Below are 20071 nucleotides of genomic sequence, written 5' to 3'. Positions count from 1 at the left end.
TGTGCTGGATCCAGAAACCTCAAGAGCGGGCCTTGTCATGGGTGCTCTCCCCGGCTCAGGCAGCCCGGTTGGAGGCCAGGGTGGCTTATGTGGCAGATGCTTTGTATGACCTGGTGCAGACATCGGACAGAAATATGGTCTCGGCGGTGGCTGCACACTGTCCTCTGTGGCTGCGCAATTGGTCGGCGGACATGTGGTCCAAGACTCAGCTCTGCAATCTTCCTTTCAAGGGGAACTGCTCTTTGGGGAGGACCTAGACCAGCCGATGAAGTCCCTAGGAGAGTCCAATGGAAGCAGACTGCTAGAGGCTAAGAAGACAATAAGAAGATTTTCATGTCTCGATCCTGTTTTTGTGATTCAAGGAGCTTTCATTCCAGCAGTGGGTTGGTCTCTTCGGAGTCCAAGCAGTCATCTGGTAGACAGCAGTCTTTTCGGGGCACCGGCAGATCCTCCAGAGGTGGCTCCAGTCGGGACCAGAGACAGTAAGTCCTCCCAATGAAGCCAGCCTGACCTGCTCCTTGCTGGAAGCGGTAGGGGGCAGGTTGTCCCAGTTTTACGAGGAATGGGCCAAGATTACCTTGGACCAATGGGCTCTAGAGGTTATAAGAGACGGTTACGCTTTTGAATTTTTGCGCCCGCTCAGGGAGGCCTTTCTGGAGTCCCACTGCTCTTCTTGAAGTAAAAAGGAGGCAGTGGAGGGGACTGTACAAAGGTTAATACACCTAGAGGCTATAGTTCTGGTGCGGTCAAGTGAGCAGGGGCAGGGAAGGTAACCCCTCTATTTTGTGGTTCCAAAGAAGGATGGCACCTTCCGTCCCATCTTGGATTTGCAGAAGGTAACTTAAGTTTGTGAGTGCTGTGTTTTCGGATGGAGACGTTACGGACAGTAATTGTGGCGGTCCGCAAAGGCGCATTCCTATCTGCATATCCCCGTTTGAAAGGATCATCAGAAGTCCCTGCGCTTCAAGGTGCTGGGCCGGCACTTCCAGTTTCAGGCGTTTCCTTTTGGGTTGACCACGGCACCCCAGACCTTCGCGATGGTGGTGGAGGCGGTTGCCTTACGCCAGGAAGGAAGTCTGGTGCATCCATATCTGGACGTCTGGCTGATCCGGGTGAAGATAGAGGAGGAGTGCGGTAGTTCCATCCAGCGCGTGATGACCACTCTCAGTTCTCTGGGGTGGGTCATCAATGTGGCAAAGAGTCACCTAGTTCCATCCCAGTCACTGGAGTATCTAGGAGCCCACTTTGGTACCCAGGTGGGCCGCGTGTACCTGATGAAGGTCAGCATCTCGAAACTTCATTTGCAAGTGATTTGGCTCTTGCGTCTTCCAGTGCTCAGAGTGTGAGATTACTTTCAGGTTCTGGGATCCATAGCTTCAACATTGGATCTGGTTCCGTGGGTCTTTGCTTACATGCGGCCGCTACAGAAGGCGCTGTTATCCAGATGGAATCCACTGTCGGAGCAGTTTTATCTCCCGCTGCCTCTTCTTTCAGAATCCAGATCCAGTCTGTTGTGGTGGCTGTCGAGGAGCAACCTGCAAAAGGGAGTGGATCTGGAAACTCCGGATTGGGTGGTGGTGACCATGGATGCCAGCCTCAGGGGCTGGAGGGCTGTATGTCTGGGTCAGTTTGCCCAAAGATGTTGGTCTGTGGCGGAGGCCTCCTGGTCCATCAGTAGTCTGGAGATGAGAGCAGTGCGCAGAGCCCTGGTAGCTTTTCTGCCTCTGGTTCGGGGTCGCATGGTTTGGGTGTTTTTGGACAATGCGATGACAGTGGCGAACATCAACTGCCAAGGACGAACCAAGAGTCAAGCAGTGGCTTGGGAAGCTCGGCTGTTATTTTTGTGGGCGGAGTTCCATCTCGAGGGCCTGACGGCATCCTATGTAGTGGGGTGTAGACAACTTACAGGCCGATTTCCTCAGCAGACAGCAACTCGATCCCGGGGAGTGGGAACTGTCACCGGAAGCCTGGAATCACGTTTGTGCCAGATGGTGGGGTTCCCCAGCTGGACCTCATGGCAACGTGGGCGAATGCAAAAACGCCAAGGTTTTTCAGTTGCAGGAAGGAAGCTGGTTCTGTAGGGCTGGATGCTCTAGTGCAGCCATGACCAAGGGGGATCCTCCTGTATGTGTTTCCACCGTGGCCTCCCATAGGATGGGTATTGCGACAGATAGAACCGCATCCAGGGACAGTGGTGCTCGTGGCACCAGAATGACTATGCCATCCTTGGTTCGCGGATCTAGTGTATATGGCGGCAGACTGTTCTCTTCTTCTGGCTAATCTGTTGGGGCTGTTGCTACAGGGGCCCATCTTTTCGGATTGGGAGGATCACTTTTGTCTCACGGCTTGGCTTTTGAGAAGCGGTGCTTGTGAATGAAGGGGTATTCAGAGCCAGTCATTACCACCCTTCTGCAGGCTAGAAGGCCTGCTACTTCCACGGCCTATATCAAGGTGTGGAAAGTTTTTTTTTTTTTTTTTTTCTTTCAAAAGGTTTTTATTGAAATGAGGTACAGAAAGTACATATCCAAAAAGGCAAAATACAAAACACAAACCAAACGCTAGATACGCCATTGCAAATGGATAGCATAAAACATGAACAACCTCATAAAATGGATACAGAAATGAAACATGTGTTAGAACCTATCCCCCCCCCCCCCCCCCCGGCAGCTGGTAAGTCAAGAAAAAGAGACCCACTGTTACACTGAGGAATCAACAAAAGGGAAAATAAAGAAAACGAAAAACAAGGATAAGCAAAGCGGTTCTGCCCAATGTCAGCAAAACAGGCAACTAATCAGAGTACACATATCATAAGAGTAAGAATGCTCTTGGTTCCTTCCCCTTAGAAGACCGGGAAGCCGACAGTCAAATGAAACAGGAATCTCCTTGCTAGGATCACTAAATTGGGGTTCTATAAGCACAGGCACTATAACACCAAATCCAAGGTGGGTACAAGTATACAGAAATCTGTCGGCACTGGTCACTATGTGAATGGGGGAAGAATGCAATGATTAGCCTTGGGACGCAAGCCAGTCGTGATAGGGAGCCCATATTTTTGTAAAAGCCCCCAAGCGGTCATGGTGCACAGCTGTGAGCCTAGCCAATTGGTAGTATTTATGTAACCTAGCTTGCACCTGGGCGAGACTAGGTACAGCTCTCTGCTTCCAGTGTAATGCAATTTCTGTGCGAGCCGCAATAAAAACCTGTTGGGCAATTCTCTGTTTGTCATTATTAAGATCTGCAATATACAAGGATAGTAGGGTATACCAGGGAGTAGCCTGGATCTCCGCACCCAGAACAGCGGAGACCCAAGCCACAACATTTAGCCAAAACGGGACTACGAGAGTGCAGCTCCACCATATGTGATAGTAAGTGCCAGTCTCTCCGCAGCCTCGCCAACACAACTCGGAAAAGGCCGAGTGGAAACGGTGCAAGCGTACGGGAGTATAATGCCAGCGATACAGCATTTTATAGCAATTTTCCTGGACACCTGCCGAAATAGAGCACTTGTGCGCATTGGTGAAGATATCATCCCATTCTTCCTCCGAAAGGGAACGTTGAAAGTCAGAGTCCCACGCTTTCTGCTGCAGAAAGGGGCTGAGTCGCCTCCCATTTAGTAACGCATAAGTTTTAGATATCACCCCTCGCATATGATGAGCATTCATACAATAAGATTCAAAAAGAGAGCCCTCCAATTTAAGAGTGCCCAAGCGGAGCAGCCGATGAAGGGCATGATATATCTGCGCATATAAAAAGAAATCAATGGAAAGGGGCTCATAAAGGCGGCCTAAATCCTCCCTGGACAATATAGCCCCCTGTACCTGCACCTGTTCTATACGGATAAGGCCTGCCCTGCGCCACCCACAAGTCCCCTGAGAGTGAGCCACACGGGGCATTAAGGAATTGGTGAAAAGGTGTGTCAGTAGCATAAAATCCGCTGTCCCAACTAATCTATGCTTCCATTGTGCCCACACCTGAACCGTAGTCCTCAATGCGGTAGGAAAATACAAAAAGGGAGCCCAGGTGCTTCGAGGCTGCCAAGGTAACGCGGATAATGGCATATCTCCAACCAAGGATTGTTCCAGGAGAATCCACTGAGGTACCTCCTGCGTTCTATGGAGAGCAACCAGGGCTCTTAACTGTGCCGCGGTGTAATACCAACTAAGGTTGGGAACATTTAATCCACCCCTGTCCTTTGGTAAGTATAGAGTAGCGCGCGCTACTCGCGGTGGGCGCTTGCGCCAAATAAACCCAAAAATAATGCGTTGCCAGAGGTTGAGGACCACCGTCTTGATATATATAGGGATAGTGGTGAAAAAGTAGAGAAAACGGGGCAAAACATTCATTTTAATAATGGCAATTCGCCCCAGCCACGAATGGGTATGTCGACTCCACCTATCTAAGTCTGTCTTTAAGGTCTTAACAAGCGGGGTATAATTTAAGTGAAATAATTGGTCAGACCTGTGCCCGATACGCACTCCCAAGTATTTTATCGCACCCTTAGCCCACTTAAAAGGAAACTGGCCCTGCAACCGCCGCACTTCAGCCTCGGTTAGAGTGAGATTAAGAATCTCAGATTTATCATAATTGACCTTGAGTCCAGATACCTTGGCGAACTGCCCCAGTTCCTGCATAACCCCGGAGAGGGATTGGGATGGGTCAGTAAGAGTAAACATCACGTCATCCGCAAATAACGAAATTTTGAAATGATGTTCACCCGCACGGACTCCAATAACTGCAGCGGAACTCCTAACTCTAGTGGTAAAAGGCTCCAAAAACAGCGCAAAAAGTAAAGGGGAAAGCGGACACCCCTGTCTGGTACCCCGGCATATATCAAAAGGGGCCCCATATGTGCCATTGACTTTAACCCGGGCCTGCGGATGGTCATAAAGTTTGGCAATCCACTGAATAAAATTGCTACCAAAACCCATTCGAGAAAGGGTATGGAATAAAAAGGGCCAGTGGACTAGATCAAATGCCTTTTCGGCATCCAAGGAGAGGAGAACAGCAGGAACTTTAGAGTTAGAAACATAGTCAACAAGGTCAACAATGCGCCTGACATTATCAGCCGCTAATCGGCCAGGTACAAATCCGACCTGATCGGAGTGAACAAGTTTAGTCAAGACTCCATTGAGTCGAGCAGCTAAAATCCGGGCAAGTAATTTCAGATCAATATTGATCAGAGAAATAGGTCGATAGGACCCACATTGTGTGCTGTCCCGCCCCGGCTTGGCTATGACCGATATGCCAGCGGTGTTACTATCTTGAGCTATATGTCCCTCAGTACGTAGGAAATTGAACATGTCAGTGAGTGGCTCAGCAAGGACCGTAGCCAAATTGCGATAGTACGAGCCCGTAAACCCATCAAGGCCTGGGGCCTTGCCAGGCTTCAAGCCCTTGATTGCCTCTAACACTTCATGCGGTTCTATGGGCCGGTCCAGAGAGTCCCGTTGGGCTTGAGTTAGGGTAGACAGAGACACAGAGTTCAGGTACGAGGTAATATCGTCCTCCAAAATACCCGGGGCCCCCGAATAGAGCTGAGCATAAAACTCCGTGAAGCAGGCACGAATTTCTGCAGAGGTAGTGACAATAGAGCCCTGGGAGTTGCAAATCTTTGCTACAAGGGTTTGGGCCCTGGCAGCTTTAAGCTTCTGAGCTAAATATCGTCCGGCTTTATTACCCCCTTCAAAAAATTGCTGCTTCAACATAAGCAAGTGGTGACTAATGGCCGTATCCTCAAGGGCCCTCAAAACATCCTTAGCTCTGAGTATTTTATGATAGGTGGAGTTAGAGCCATCAATGATATGCAGTTGAGTGAGTGTAGCAATCTCGGACTGAAGACGAGAGCGTTCTTTCTCCCGCTCCCTATTACAGTGAACAGCCCTAGCAATAAACCACCCCCGAAGCACAGCCTTAGAACAATCCCACACTGTGGTAGGACGTGAAGCGTCTTTGGTATTGTTGCTAAAATACTCCCTAAGATGATCAGCAGTACGAGCGAGGAAGTCCCTATCCTTTAACAAGCTGTCATTTAGACGCCATGGTTTAAACCCTCTATCCCGGTCACCCAGGCGAGCAGTAAGCCATACTGGCCCATGATCGGACCACGTAATGGGTTCTATACCCGCCCCTAAGACAGCATTCTGCAAGTGGGACGATATAAATAAATAGTCAATACGGGAGTATGTACCGTGCGGAGAGGAGTAGAAGGTGTATGACCGAGAGCGAGGGAATCGTTGTCTCCATATATCCACCAAACTCCAGCGCTCTAAGAAGGAACTCCACTCCTTCCGCATCCCTGGAGGGGCTACCGTCTGAGCAGTACTGTCTACGGACGGGTCATATATAGCATTGAAGTCCCCACCTAACACCAGATCGCCCTCGCCATAAGATAAGAGCAACTGGTCTATGTCGTGGAGAAAGGTGACTTGGGAAGAATTCGGAAAATAGACATTCAGTAGGGTAATGACGCTAGATCCCACTCTCAATTTGAGAAGTAAATATCGGCCGCGGGTGTCAAGATATTTATCCAGAACCTCATGAGTTAAGGAATTAGAGACAAGGACTCCCACGCCGGCATAGCGGGACGATTTGGTACTGGCCGCCCAGTAAGACTGAGCATAGGACTGGAAAATCAGAAGTTTTTCATGGTGCTTGCGCACATGAGTTTCCTGTATAAAGCCAATGGTGGCCCCCAGACTCTGCAGTTCCCTCTTTAGTAAGAGACGCTTACGGGGTGTGTTGAGGCCCTTTACATTGAGAGAAACAATTTTATGCGCCATGATGTAGGGCAATATAGAACAGACTCTCTGTACTCTGACAGAACCCAGGATAAATAAAGGTGAAAACCACTCGCCCGCCTGTAAAGAGAAATGATTACTAGAAATGTCCTCAGTGGAAAGAGAAAAAAACCAGCTGACCTCCCCATTAGTCCAATCGTGTACCACCCGGGCTCGGTGGGAAACACACTCCAACGGGGTGCACTCATCAGAATGCTAGCAGACACCCCCCCCCCCCCCCACAAGCTCAACATAAACTCAAACATCAAAAAGAGTGCAGCAAACCCAGCAAGCCATTCATAAATAGTGTGAATATGATCAATACTGTAAATAACAGCTAATAAATGCTTGTCCGTAAGGCACAAATTCTCCCAGCAACAGTGCCAGAACCGCACCAGTGGCGCGTAGATGAGAATACAGGCAACAGCCTAAATCAGGATTCCAGAGGGCTCCTCAACCCATATCCACAGGGGCGGAAACAGTATCAGATATCTGGCGCCGGAGTCTCCTACCGCCCTTGGCAGCGCGCTGCCACCGTGGGGCGGTATCCATTTTAGCTGGTGGCGCTGTCGATTTTGGAGCCTGAAAGGTGATATCCAGGTGTGCTTGCTTGAAGGCCTCCACCGCTTCCGTCACTGATTTGATCCGATACGAGGTGCCCTGAACTTGGAATTGTAATCCAAAAGGAAATGTCCATCTGTAGCGGATAGAAGAAGAGCGTAGACTAGCAGTGACTTCACGGAGATCATATCGCCGCTTAAGTGTTGCTGGGGCCAGGTCCTGGTAGATGGAAATGGCATGATTATTCCATCTAACTTCCTTTAAGTTGCGAGCGGCCTCAGAGACCTGATTTTTCTGGAGGAAGCTATGGAAGCAGAGGACAATATCTCTAGGGCGCAGGTCACTTCTGGGCCCCAAAGCCCGGTGCGCCCTCTCCAAGCGGATCTCCGACGGCTGCGCTGGTGAGTCAGACGGACCCGCACTCGCGAGGGAAAGAACATGCGCACAAATCTGTTGCGCAGTGAGAGTAGCGTCCTCATACTCCCCCGTGTCCGGTACGCCCCTAATCCGTATGTTGCATCGTCTGCTACGGTTCTCAAGATCTTCAAGTTTATCCTGAAGAGCCCCAAGTTCACTGTGGAATGTTAGCTGCTGGGAGTTTAGGGCATTAAGAGCCTCTCCGTGGCCTTCCACCCTGATATCAATGTCATCCACCCTGTGGCCCAGAGCAGCGATATCTTCCTTGATATCAGCCACAGCCGCCATTATATCTGCTTTGTCCCGTTTCATGTCTGCTCGGAGTGTGATAAACCATTCCCTTATTTCATCTCGGGACAGTTGTGCCGGCACTGGTGGTGATTCTGCGCTTACCCCCGAGTCAGCCCCCGTTTCCGCCGCCGCATGATCAGACTCCATTTCGGGTGCCGCGCGGCCGCCATCTTCCAGGCCCGAGGGGAGCACTGCCTTCTCAAACGAAAACTGCCGCAAATCGGCGGTTTTTCGTTTCGCCGCCATCTCCGGGTGTGCCGGGCTGCTAACAAGCGCTGCGGGTAAACAATTTAGCCGAAAAATCTAGCGTAAGCAGCGCTTGCCGGGGTTTGTTTGCTTGTGGGGAGCGGAGCTCTACGTTCAGGCGACCGCTCTCATCCGATGCGCAACAGCGCCCCGGTGTGGAAAGTTTTTGAGACCTGGTGCTTACAGCAAGGCCTGGATCCTCTGTTGGCAATGGTTCCACATATGTTGTCCTTTCTTCAACTGGGGTTGGCCTACAGTTTGCTCCGCGTACAGGTTTCAGCCTTGGGTTGTCTCATGGGCAAGGGACGGTACGTCTTTGGCTTCCGACCCAGATGTCATCCGATTCCTAAAGGGGGTAAAGCATGTTTGACCTCTGGTGCACAAGACGTGCCCGGATTGGAACCTGAATATAGTCTTGCAGGTTCTCTGTGAGACGCCGTTTGAGCCTTTGGGACGAGCTTCTTTAAAGGATTTGAAGTTAAAGGCGGTTTTCCTGGTGGCTATTTGCTTAGTCAGGCGAATTTCAGAACTTCAGGCTTTATCTTGTCATGGTTTTTCTTGCAAATTTCTAACGACATGTATCTTTGTATACAGTACCCTCATTTTTTGCCAAAAGTGGTTTCTGCCTTCCATGTGAATCAGACAGTAGAATTGCTGGGTTTTCCAGACTGGCCTAGGGATTCGGCAGAGGGTAGAGATATCCATCGTCTGGATATGTGTCGCACTCTGTTACGTTATCTGAAGGTCACTAATTCTTTCCATCGCTCGGTCCACCTGTTTGTCTTATATGGTGTATCCAGAAGAGGAGAGAGAGCGTCTAAAGCTACTTTGGCTCATTTGTTGAAGGAGGCTATTTGCTCTGCCTATATGTAAGGGTCGACCCATTCTGACAGGTTCGACTAGAGCTCAGGCAGCCTCTTGGGCTGAATGTCAGTTGGCGTCTCCCCAGTAGATCTGTAGGGCCGCGGTGTGGTCCTCACTGCATACTTTCACCAGACACTATTGCCTGGATGTCCGCATGCAAGAGGATACTACTTTTGGTGAAAGTGTGTTGAGAGCGGGTCTTTCGGGTTCCCGCCCGGTGTAGGGTGGCTTTGAACATCCTGTTGGTCTGGACTGATCTGGGTATGTTCAGGAATGAAAAATTGGTTCTTACCTGCTAATTTTCGTTCCTATAATACCACAGATCAGTCCAGAGGTCCGCCTCGATGTTTCCTGGTACTTTCCTGGATAGTTGAAGAGTTTTATTGCCAGTTAATCGGTTCATTTTTTGTTGCATTAAGCGGTTTCTTATGGGAGTGATAGCCTCCAGCTCTGGGGCATCCAACCCTAAGGGGGTTTTGTGATTCGCCCCAATCTTGGCATGGGTACGGTTCAATATTGAGGGACTGCAGGCAGCACTCAGTTATGTAGCAGTGCCTCAAAGTTTTGCTCTCTGCTGCCATCTGCTGGTAGGGATGCATAAACCCACTGGTCTGGACTGATCTGTGGTATTACAGGAACGAAAATTAGCAGATAAGAACCAGTTTTCCTATACAATCGTGAAATTGAAGTAAATACAAGAAAAACTAAAGCATGAAAGAATTTTATAAGATAGTCCAATATTGCAACCCGCCCCACCAAGGATAAATAGCTTGTAACCATGTTCCAAGCTCCCATCATTTTCAATCATTCTTAGAGGACATTAACCTTGTGTTTTTGTTTGTTTGTTTATAAGATTTTGAGTGTATTCAATGGTACACAACAGTTACATCTGTACAATAGAGAAAACAGGACAATAAAAGCAAAACATCCAGTCTTAACAGAAAAAAACCTCAACAATATCTGTAACCTAAGTTCACCCGCTGAGACACTCAAATAATTTTTAACTTTCTCCCTTCCCCACCCCTCCTCAGAGAGTATCAGAACAAAGTAAAACAACAAATATATGGGCAGATATACTCGAATCACGACTTCCCCAACCCTCACGACAGAGCTTCATAGTAACGTAAAACTGGTTTCTGTATATTCTGTGTTATCTGAGATTTTCCCCAAATCCTAGCCGACAGCCTAATTCAACCCATTTACACAGTTCTCCAACCCACTCCTCAACAGTAGGAGATTGCGACTGTCCCCAGTATCTAAGCAGAATCCACCTTCCAGTGGCCAGTAATTTCAAAATCAAGCTACTGCTTTCTCCAGCCTGAGAGTCAGCTGGCCTGAAGTACAGAATATAAATCCTAGGTTCATTAGGCACCTCTAAGGAGAACATTGCCTGGACTACATTCACAATTTCTTTCCAATATTAGTGACCTTAGAGCAAAAATATAGGTTCCCTGTACATACCCAGATCAGTCCAGACTCCTGGGTTTGGCCTTCCTTCCAGCAGATGGAGACAGAGAAGGTTTTACTGATACTTCCATATAACCTGATGTGCCACCTGCAGTCCCTCAGTAATTTTCTGTCTCCAGCAGATGGTAGAGGTGCAAAACCTGCAGTCTGTTCCTAGTTTAAAAAAAAAAAAAAGACAGAAGTTGGTGATTTCCTTCTAGGAGTTTGGTAGGTCATGGTAGGGGCCATCCCTCCTGATCTTGAGGCGGACGAGCAGGGAGTTGGGGGCTCTTATTGTGCTCAGTCCTTTGTCATTGGAGGCAGAAAGGTGGTGGAGCCAGTTCCTTCCTCCAGAAGGGACAATGGAGCTTGCTGCCACTCTTCAGTGCAGAGAAGTGCTTGTTTTCTGGTTTTTGTTTGGTTAAAGTAAAAAAAAACCCAAAAAAAAAATCTGAGTTGATTTCTGTTTCCTGCAGCCTGGTGTCAGAGCGGGGCTGATGAGAGGCTTCTAAGAAAACTAAAAAGTCATGGGATAGGAGGCGATGTCCTTTCGTGGATTACAAACTGGTTAAAAGGCAGGAAACAGAGAGTAGGATTAAATGGTCAATGTTCTCAGTGGGAAAGGGTAAACAGTGGAGTGCCTCAGGGATCTGTATTTGGACTGGTGCTTTTCAATATATATATAAATGATCTGGAAAGGAATACGACGAGTGAGGTTATCAAATTTGCGGATGATACAAAATTATTCAGAGTAGTTGAATCACAAGTGGATTGTGATGCACTACAGGAGGACCTTGCAAGACTGGAAGATTGGGCATCCAAATGGCAGATGAAATTTAATGTGGACAAGTGCAAGGTGATGCATATAGGGAAAAATAACCCTTGCTGTAGTTACACGATGTTAGGTTCCATTTTAGGAGATACCACCCAGGAAAAAGATCTAGGCATCATAGTGGATAATACTTTAAAATCGTCGGCTCAGTGTGCTGCAGCAGTCAAAAAAGCAAACAGAATGTTAGGAATTATTAGGAAGGGAATGGTTAATAAAACGGAAAATGTCATAATGCCTCTATATCGCTCCATGGGGAGACCACACCTTGAATACTGTGTACAATTCTGGTCGCCGCATCTCAAAAAAGATATAGTTGCGATGGACAAGGTACAGAGAAGGGCAACCAAAATGATAAAGGGGATGGAACACCTCCCCTATGAGGAAAGGCTGAAGAGGTTAGGGCTGTTCAGCTTGGAGAAGTGATGGCTGAGGGGGGATAAGATAGAGGTCTTTAAGATCATGAGAGGTCTTGAACGAGTAGATGTGACTCGGTTATTTACACTTTCGAATAATAGAAGAACTAGGGGGCATTCCATGAAGTTAGCAAGTAGCACAAGACTAATCGTAGAAAATTCTTTTTCACTCAACGCACAATTAACCTCTGGAATTTGTTGCCAAAGGATGTGGTTAGTGCAGTTAGTGTAGCTGGGTTCAAAAAAGGTTTGGATAAGTTCTTGGAGGAGAAGTCCATTAACTGCTATTAATCAAGTTTACTTAGGGAATAGCCACTGCTAATAATTGCATCAGTAGCATGGGATCTTCTTAGTGTTTGGGTAATTGCCAGGTTCTTGTGGCCTGGATTGGCCACTGTTGGAAACAGGATGCTGGGCTTGATGGAACCTTGGTCTGACCCAGCATGGCAATTTCTTATGTTTGTCAGGATTCACTTTCGTGGGCTCTTACAATTTTTTTTTAATTTATTTTTTTTTTATTTATAGTTTATTAAATTTCTCAAAAAACATTTACATGTAATAAGAAAAGGAAAATAGTGCGTTACAACATAACTCATAATTCAAAGTTTACCTTACAATAAAGAAAATTATTATGTAACTAAACACATACAGACCCCATAATCTAGGGGGAGCCTATCTACTAGAATTATATTAAGGTAATTATGACACATTCATAACTCAAGAGAGATCTATTCCATTTTTTGCCAAACATTATTCTCCAATAAGGGCTGTAAACCACTCAGCCACTTTTATCTTGAAGAAAAATTTCTAAATGCCCTGGGTCAACGAAAATAAACTTATTTTTTTGATAGGAAATCATACATTTACAGGGGTATTTTAAAAAGAAGGTGGCCCCTAGGGCCAAAACCCTCTGTTTCAATAACAAAAATTGTTTCCTTCTGTGTTGGGTTACCCTCGACACATCGGGAAAAATTTGCAATGTTTGTCCACAAAAGGCATAACTTTTGTTCAAAAAATATTTTTGGAGAACCAGATTTTTCTGGCTCTCAAGTGCAAATACCACTACTAGTGTGGATCTTAACTGGATATTATCTACCGAAGCCTCCAAAAAAGATGTCAAATTGGGGCTTTCTGGTTGGAGTATATCCATATCACCATCATTTTTTTGCAAGATTTTTTTTCACATTAGATACATAATACAGATTAGAAGTAATTATTTCTTCAGAAATACCCAAAATTTCTTTTGAGTATTTCTTAAATAATTCGTTAGCAGACAATAGTCTAGTAATAGGAAAATTCAATATTCTAAAAATTTTTTTTCTTAACACATTATCCATATTTTCTAGCTGCTTATATATCATTATTGTGTCCTTCATAAATGCAGAACCTGACGCCTGGATAGTGGCTACTTGTGTGGATGTTACCACATTAGTAGCCTCTATATCCTGCAGTCTTTTTTTCATGTTCCTCCAGGGCTTTCAAGCCACAGCATTCGCAACAGATACTAAGAAAGGGCTCTTACAATTTTAATTCCCTCAGGCAATGGACTCCCGTGGTCGGGACGGCCAGTGGCATGCCACGTGGCAGCAAATGCATAGAGTGTGGAGAGTGGCACACACGACGCTCTCAGAACAGCCTCTGCTCCCACTGCCTCTCTAGGGAAGAGGGCAGGTCAGGATCAATCACAGTGGCCTCCAGTGGCAGCGCAGGTCTGGTAGGTTTCTGCCTGTGCTGCGGAAAACATCGGACCCGTTCCCATACAGTGCAGGAACGACGGCCATCTTGGCTTCCTTCGTGGTTGCCTCTGAGGCTGCGGGGGGGGGGGGGGGGGGATTTGCCTTTGCCACTGACTCCAGCTGATTTGAGGCCCCGGGGGGGGGGGCGGCCCGAGGGGGTCATTCAGGGGTGGAAGATGACCTCCTGGGGGAGGCTTCATTTGATTCTTCCACCATTTCTACAAGTTTTGTGCTCTTATTACACAAGGCTTATTTGGCCCAGAAAGGCACAGGGTGGCATGGGCCCAAGCCTGAGGCTTCGTCAGGTCCATGCTCCAAGATGAGATCCAGGGTCTCAGGGACTACCAGGGTTCGGCGAGCCCTTGGGATGCCCTCCCAGGACTCCGCGGTGGATGATCTTTCAGATGGTTGTGAGGTTGGTGTGCCAGCAGGATCAGGTCCTTTGGATGTGGATCCTTCCCTGGGGAGGGGCAGGGGAAAGACCCACCTATGGAAGGGGACGATCTGAAGGTGGTGCGTCTGTTCCACAGGGAAGAGTTGGGACCCCTGATCCCCTGTGTTCTGTTGGAGTTAGGAATAAAGGAAGAGTCCGATCAGGAGGATGTAGATCCGGTCATGAATGGCTTATGGGGTCCAGCGAAAGGTTTTCTTTCCATAAGTCCATTAAGAAGTTGGTGGTCAGGGAGTGGGATACTCCGGAGACTGACTTGAAGGTTGGCAGGGTGATGGATAAGTTATATCCTTTGCCCGAGGACACACTTGTGGATGCCTCAGTTTCAGCTGAGATTAAGATGACTAGTCCAGTGGCCGGTGCTGCGGCTTTGAAGGAACTGCAGGATAGGAAGCTCGAGGTCCATCTGAAAGACTTTTGAAGTGTCTGTGCTCGTCAAACGGGCTGTGGTGTGCAGCAGTTTTACGCTTTGGGCTGGCCTGCGTTGGGTGCAGCAGTCCATGTCCTCCTAAGAGGCGAAGCAGGCAGAGTGGCTGGAAGTTGGGGTCACCTATGGCTTTGATGCACTGTATGACCTCATTAGGATGTCCCCTAGAACAATGATGTCTGTGGTCTCTGCCAGGAGATTTCTTTGGCTGAGGAACTGGTCAGCGGATGTTTCGTCCAAGTCTCAGGAGTGTTGCCCTTTAAGGGAAAGCTGCTTTTTGGAGAGGATTTGGAGGAGCCAATAAAGCATCTAAGAGAGAACAATTTCACAAGTTACCTGAGGACAAGCCAAAAGGGGCAAGCAGTTTCTTTTCTGGACGCGCTCGGTTTCAAGGGAACAGGTGGTTTCGGCAGGGGAGGTCTTCGGGAGGAGTCCAGAGGCAGCAGTCCTGGAACCAATCTTTTTGAGACCGGAAGCCGAACAGGGATGGCTCTGGCCAGGGCGGCACTGGAGCCAGATCCACACAATGAAGCGAGACCGGTCCACGCCTCTGTCCCGGTTATAGGGGGTCGGTTGACTCTTTCTTTTTTTTTTTTTTTTTATGAGGAGTTGGCCAAAATCACTACGGACCAGTGGGTCTTGAGCGTGATAAAGCAAAATTACGCTTCAGAATTTGCTTGTCTGCCAAGGGTCCTGTTCATGCTCTCCCCTTCCGCCTCCGTGGAAAAGAGAGGGGTGGTACAACAGACCCTCGACCGTCTACAGATGCTGGGAGCCATTGTTCCCGTCCCCTTAGAGGAACGAGGGACTGGACGTTGTTCCATTTATTTTGTTCCAAAGAAGGAAGGGACTTTTTGTTCAATTCTGGATGGGAAGAAAGTGAATGTGGCTCTCAAGATTCCTCGTTTTCAGATGGAAACTCTCTGCTGCAAGGGGGAGTTCTTGGCGTCCCTGGATCTGACCAGGGCGTACTTGTACATAGGAATCCGGCCCAACCATCAGAGATTTCTACGGTTCAAGATCCTCTGCATGCATTTTCAATTTTGCATCCTGCTCCATGTGCTTTCACCAAGGTGATGGTGGTGGTGGCGGCAGCAGCCCTCAGGAAGGAGGGTGTGCTGATGCACCCATATCTGGACGACTGGCTCATTCGTGCAAAGTTGGAGGTCCACTGCAGACAAGCAGTGGACCTGCTGCTGCAGTGTTGGCGATCACTGGGCTGGATAGTGAATTGGCCCAAGAGTCATCCAGTCCCATCTCAAGAGTTGGAATTTCTGGGAGCATGCTTCGATACCGAGCTGGGGAAAATGTGGGGTTTTTTGTTTTGTTTTTCCTTTGCAGATCTGGTTAATCTACCGGTGGACGGCCCGCTGAGGCTCACCCATCTGTCAAGGCTTCAGCATCAAGGTCCCATATTTTCAGATCAGGGTGCTTACTTCTGTCTCGCGGCTTAGCTTTTGAGAGGAAACGCTTAAAGAGAAGTTACTCTGAGGATGTTATTTCTACTCTTTTGCAGGCGGGAAATTCTTCCACCTCCTTTTAGTGTATGTGAGGGTATGGAGTGTTTTTTTGAGGACTGGTGCACGCGGCGGGGGTTTGACCCTCTATGTGCTTCCGTAACACACATTCTTACCTTCTTGCAGTGAGGTTTGGTGAAGAGTTTGTCCTGTAACTCCTTCAGAGTTCAGGTGCAGCTTTAGGTTGTCTTTGAGAAAAGGTGCACCGAGTGGCTCTGGCTGCACATCCGGATGTGGTGTGTTTTCTCAGAGGGGCGAAGCATTTGCGGCCTCCAGTTTGGAAGCTGTGTCCCTCTTGGAGTCTTAACTTTAGTCCTTAAAAGCATGTGAGCAGCTCCATCCGAACCTCTTAAAAGGACTATTATGAAAGACCTCGTTCTAAAGGTGGTTTATTGGTGGCCATTTGTTCCGCTAGAAGGATCTTGGAACTTCAAGCCTTGTCATGTGGGGACCCTTTTTTGAGGATCAGGGACTTTGGTGTCTCCTTCAGGACGGTGCCTTCTTTTTTGCCAAAGGTGGTATCCTTCCATTGAAGTCAGTCAGTGGAGCTTCCAGCTTTGGATGTGCCGACATCTCATTTGAGAGATTTGCAGCTTTTGCATGTCATGTGTGTATTGTTGCGCTATCTTAAGGTCACTAACAGCTTCCGGTTGTCAGATCACCTTTTTGGGCTATGGAGTGGTGCCAAAAAAAAAAGGGCATAAGGCGTCCAAAACCCACACTTGCGCAGTGGTTGAAGGAAGCCATAAGTTCGTGTACCATCTGATAGGGTCGTCCTATCTCGAAGGGTTTAAAGGACTCATTCCACTCGTTCCCAGGCGGTTTCCTGGGCCGAATGTCAGCAGGTTTCGCTGCAAGAGACTTGTAGGGCGGTTACCTAGAAGACTTTGAAGACTTTCACCAGACTTTATCGTTTGGATGTCCGGGCCCCTGAGGCCATGAGTTTTAGCGAGAGTGTACTTTGAGCGGGACTCTCGCTGTCCCACCCCATTTAGGGAAGCTTTTGGTACATCCCGGGACTGATCTGGGTACGTACAGAGAAAGGAAAATTGGTTCTTACCTGCTAATTTTCGTTCCCGTAGTACCACAGATCAGTCCAGAGTCCCGCCCAGATGGGGTAGGGAGTTTTGGAGAGTCCGCTCAATCTGTTGTTGTAATTAATTTAAAGAATGGCACAGGTTTGTTAAGTCCTTCAAGTTTTTTAATGTGGACGAGTTTATCTGTTTCAAGTTTCCACTTCCCATTGCTCTTTCAGGGGATTTTAATTTGTGGTTGGCATTAATGTTCTTACTATCTTGGCTTGGGTACAGGTCAATACTGAGGGACTGCAGGTGGCACACCAGGTTATATGGCAGTGTCCGTAAAACTTTCTCTGTCTCCATCTGCTGGAGGGGAGGCAAAACCCAGGAGTCTGGGCTGATCTGTGGTACTACAGGAACGAAAATTAGCAGGTAAGAACCAATTTTCCTGTATGGGAGAGGGTACCACTCAGACCTCATGCTCTCCACCACAGGTCAGATGGACCCGCATTCATCTTTTTTTTTTTCAGGCTGATAGGCACTAAATAGGTCAGCGGTCATAATTCTGTACTGTTGCTCTACCACACTTGGTTGCCTTGAAGAGTTCCACTAATCTTCCCAGATTTGGTCCCAATCCCCCTCCAACCTAATCCCCAGTTCCCTTTCCCACACTGCTGCACTGTGAAGAGGATCGCCACCCTTGGATGTTTGCTTTGCTCTGTATATTCTGCTCAGTTGCTCCTTAACCCTGTCACACTGCGACCCTTCTTAAACCCATTTGCAACTTTGTTTCATCAAGTGCCTGCCCGGGCGCCTTAGAGACTCTGTATCCTGTATTACAAAGATTTGCCTTAGAACTGCTTTGGTGAAGTTGGGTATTGATCTCCTGTTTTGTCCCTCCCGATGCAGCCAGGGCGAAACACGGCCGTGTTGGGGGACTAATAGCTCAATCACAACTATTTTGCTACTGTATTTATCCGCACGATATGCCTGCCTTGACGACTATACTGAGAGAATAAAGCTTCTCTTTCACTATATTACGGCCCTTGTGCCTGTTGATGACTCACTCATTTTGACACACTCCTCTATTCATTTGGACTTCCTTGTTGGTGCGTCTTGTTCTCCTCTTCTCTTGTGGTTGTTTGCATGTACCGGTACATCATCAGCATATAATGTTATCCTCTCTTCCTGTCCTTCCGCCATCACCCCAGCAGCCTCCTGGGCTAATGGTTCAATAACCAAAGCAAACAAGGCAGGGGATATGGGGCAACCCTGCCTAGTCCCCCTAACTAATGAGAAGGTATCAGAAGTGGTCCCATTTACCTTTAATAGCATCCCCCAAGAATTTCCACTCCACGCTGTCAAACGCTTTGTCTGCGTCTAGTGACCAAATAGCCGACTGATCCTCTCTGATAGATTCTCATAATCTGTAATGGAAATCATTAACCATGTTCTCTTCCACCGGTGAAGGTGGAAGAGAATGCCGCAACTGAGGATATCTTGGAGCCGCGCTCTCACTGCTGGAAGCTGTAACTTAGCTTTCTGATTACACCTAATGGTCTGCCTACTCTCATACCAGCCTGTCCTACCTCTCAAAGGGAAGGGGGAGAGTGGCAATGTAAAGGAGCTGGGAACCAGGGTTACTGTAACGGCCACGGTGCTGCAGGCGTCCATCGAGGGCTGCCCATTAACAGCTGTGCCGCCGCAGTCTACGTAAAGCTTTCCCTGGCAGCCCCTGATATAGTGCATTACAGTAGTAAAACTGTGACATCACTGTGTCATGTGACCTCCTTCAGAGCCTGCCTATTCAGAAAAGGTTTCCTCTGCCTCACCACTTTTAAACCCAAGAATATCCTCTGCCACAGCCGAGATTTGTGTGTCCAAAGTTAACTGAGGGGATCAAGCCCAGCGCCCACTGATTTCACTTCCTGTGCCGGTACCAACAACTGAGTTTCAAATAAAAATGGTTGTAGACATGGACCTGTTCTGCTTTGTTGATATTCAGACCCAAATCCTACTGTTATAGGAATAAGCGGTGTCTTCAGGATCACTACTGTCAGTTATATATCATTGGCATAGATATAAGGAGTAAATTCAAAAGACCAAACGAGATTCCCCAGCGGTGCTAAAAACAAATTAAAAGTAATGGGGGCAGGGATGACCCCTCCCCCCTCCCCCCATGACACACCTTGCAAAATTTGTTTAAAAATAGAAGGAAGGTATCCATTTTAGCACCTGCCCTCTCAGTGCCAGTTCCATACATCCATCAAGCAAAATAGAGGGGTCTACAGAATCAAACGCACTCAACAAATCCACCAAAATGAGGTAACAGCCCTCTCCCCTATCCAAGGAAGACAGGAGTAATGAGGCCACCATAACAGTTTCGGTACTACACCCAGGGCGAAAACCCCGTTGTGCTCCGTGCAGCTTCTCGAAAACTTCCCAGAAGGTCGAGATCTGCTTAGGCACCACCTTTTCAATTAGCAAGAAAGAATAAATTGGAAATGGGTCTGTAATGAGTGCAGGCTGTCGGATCCCTGTGGGGGTCTTTCAGGACTCTCTACCTTCAGGGGGCAGAGTAACGGTGAGGGACTTGCTTTCACTGTTTTTTTTTGGTAGATTGTTCCAACCTGTAGGTGGGGGACTGGACTTAGACGGCTGTGGAGTACAATACATTGTAGTAACTTGTCTGGGCTTTGAAAGGTGATGGTCCTGTTGTATTTACCAGTAAAATACAGATCTCATAGGGAAAGGAGAATTCAGATAACAGTTTGAAATGGCAAGGATAATTGTTTTAAACACAGTCCTGCAGGAAAACATGGAGCGAGAAGGGTCAGTTGATCGGCAGAGCTGAGGGTGACCTGTGCTAGCAGCTCTGTTTTGGATTTGCCTGTTGGGCGGTGGCTTCCTCGTCATTGCCTGCACCTGTTGAATACTGCTTTCTGTAATTTTATAGGATGGGAGCAAAGTGTTCACAGCTTCCTGCGATAAGACAGCCAAAATGTGGGACCTGAACAGTAACCAGGCCATCCAGATCGCCCAGGTAGGAAGATGCCCAGCACGGCAGGGTTCTGC

The 20071-nt window shown here is 47.9% G+C and overlaps 1 protein-coding gene across 9 annotated transcripts in view; it reads left to right on the top strand.

The window, feature by feature from the left end:
- RAE1 (ribonucleic acid export 1) overlaps positions 1-20071 on the top strand; it is a 51284-nt gene that overhangs the window by 12347 nt on the left and 18866 nt on the right. For all 9 annotated transcript variants that reach the window (XM_029612467.1, XM_029612476.1, XM_029612473.1 and 6 more), the window contains one exon: positions 19953-20039. In XM_029612467.1, coding sequence (XP_029468327.1) covers positions 19953-20039 — 87 coding nt within the window. The remainder of the gene's footprint in view (positions 1-19952; positions 20040-20071) is intronic.

This window comes from Rhinatrema bivittatum, chromosome 8, assembly GCF_901001135.1.
Source record: "Rhinatrema bivittatum chromosome 8, aRhiBiv1.1, whole genome shotgun sequence".
Taxonomy (NCBI): Eukaryota; Metazoa; Chordata; class Amphibia; order Gymnophiona; family Rhinatrematidae; genus Rhinatrema; species Rhinatrema bivittatum.
Note: the sequence above shows the minus strand (reverse complement) of the source record. Positions and strands in the feature narration are given on the sequence as shown.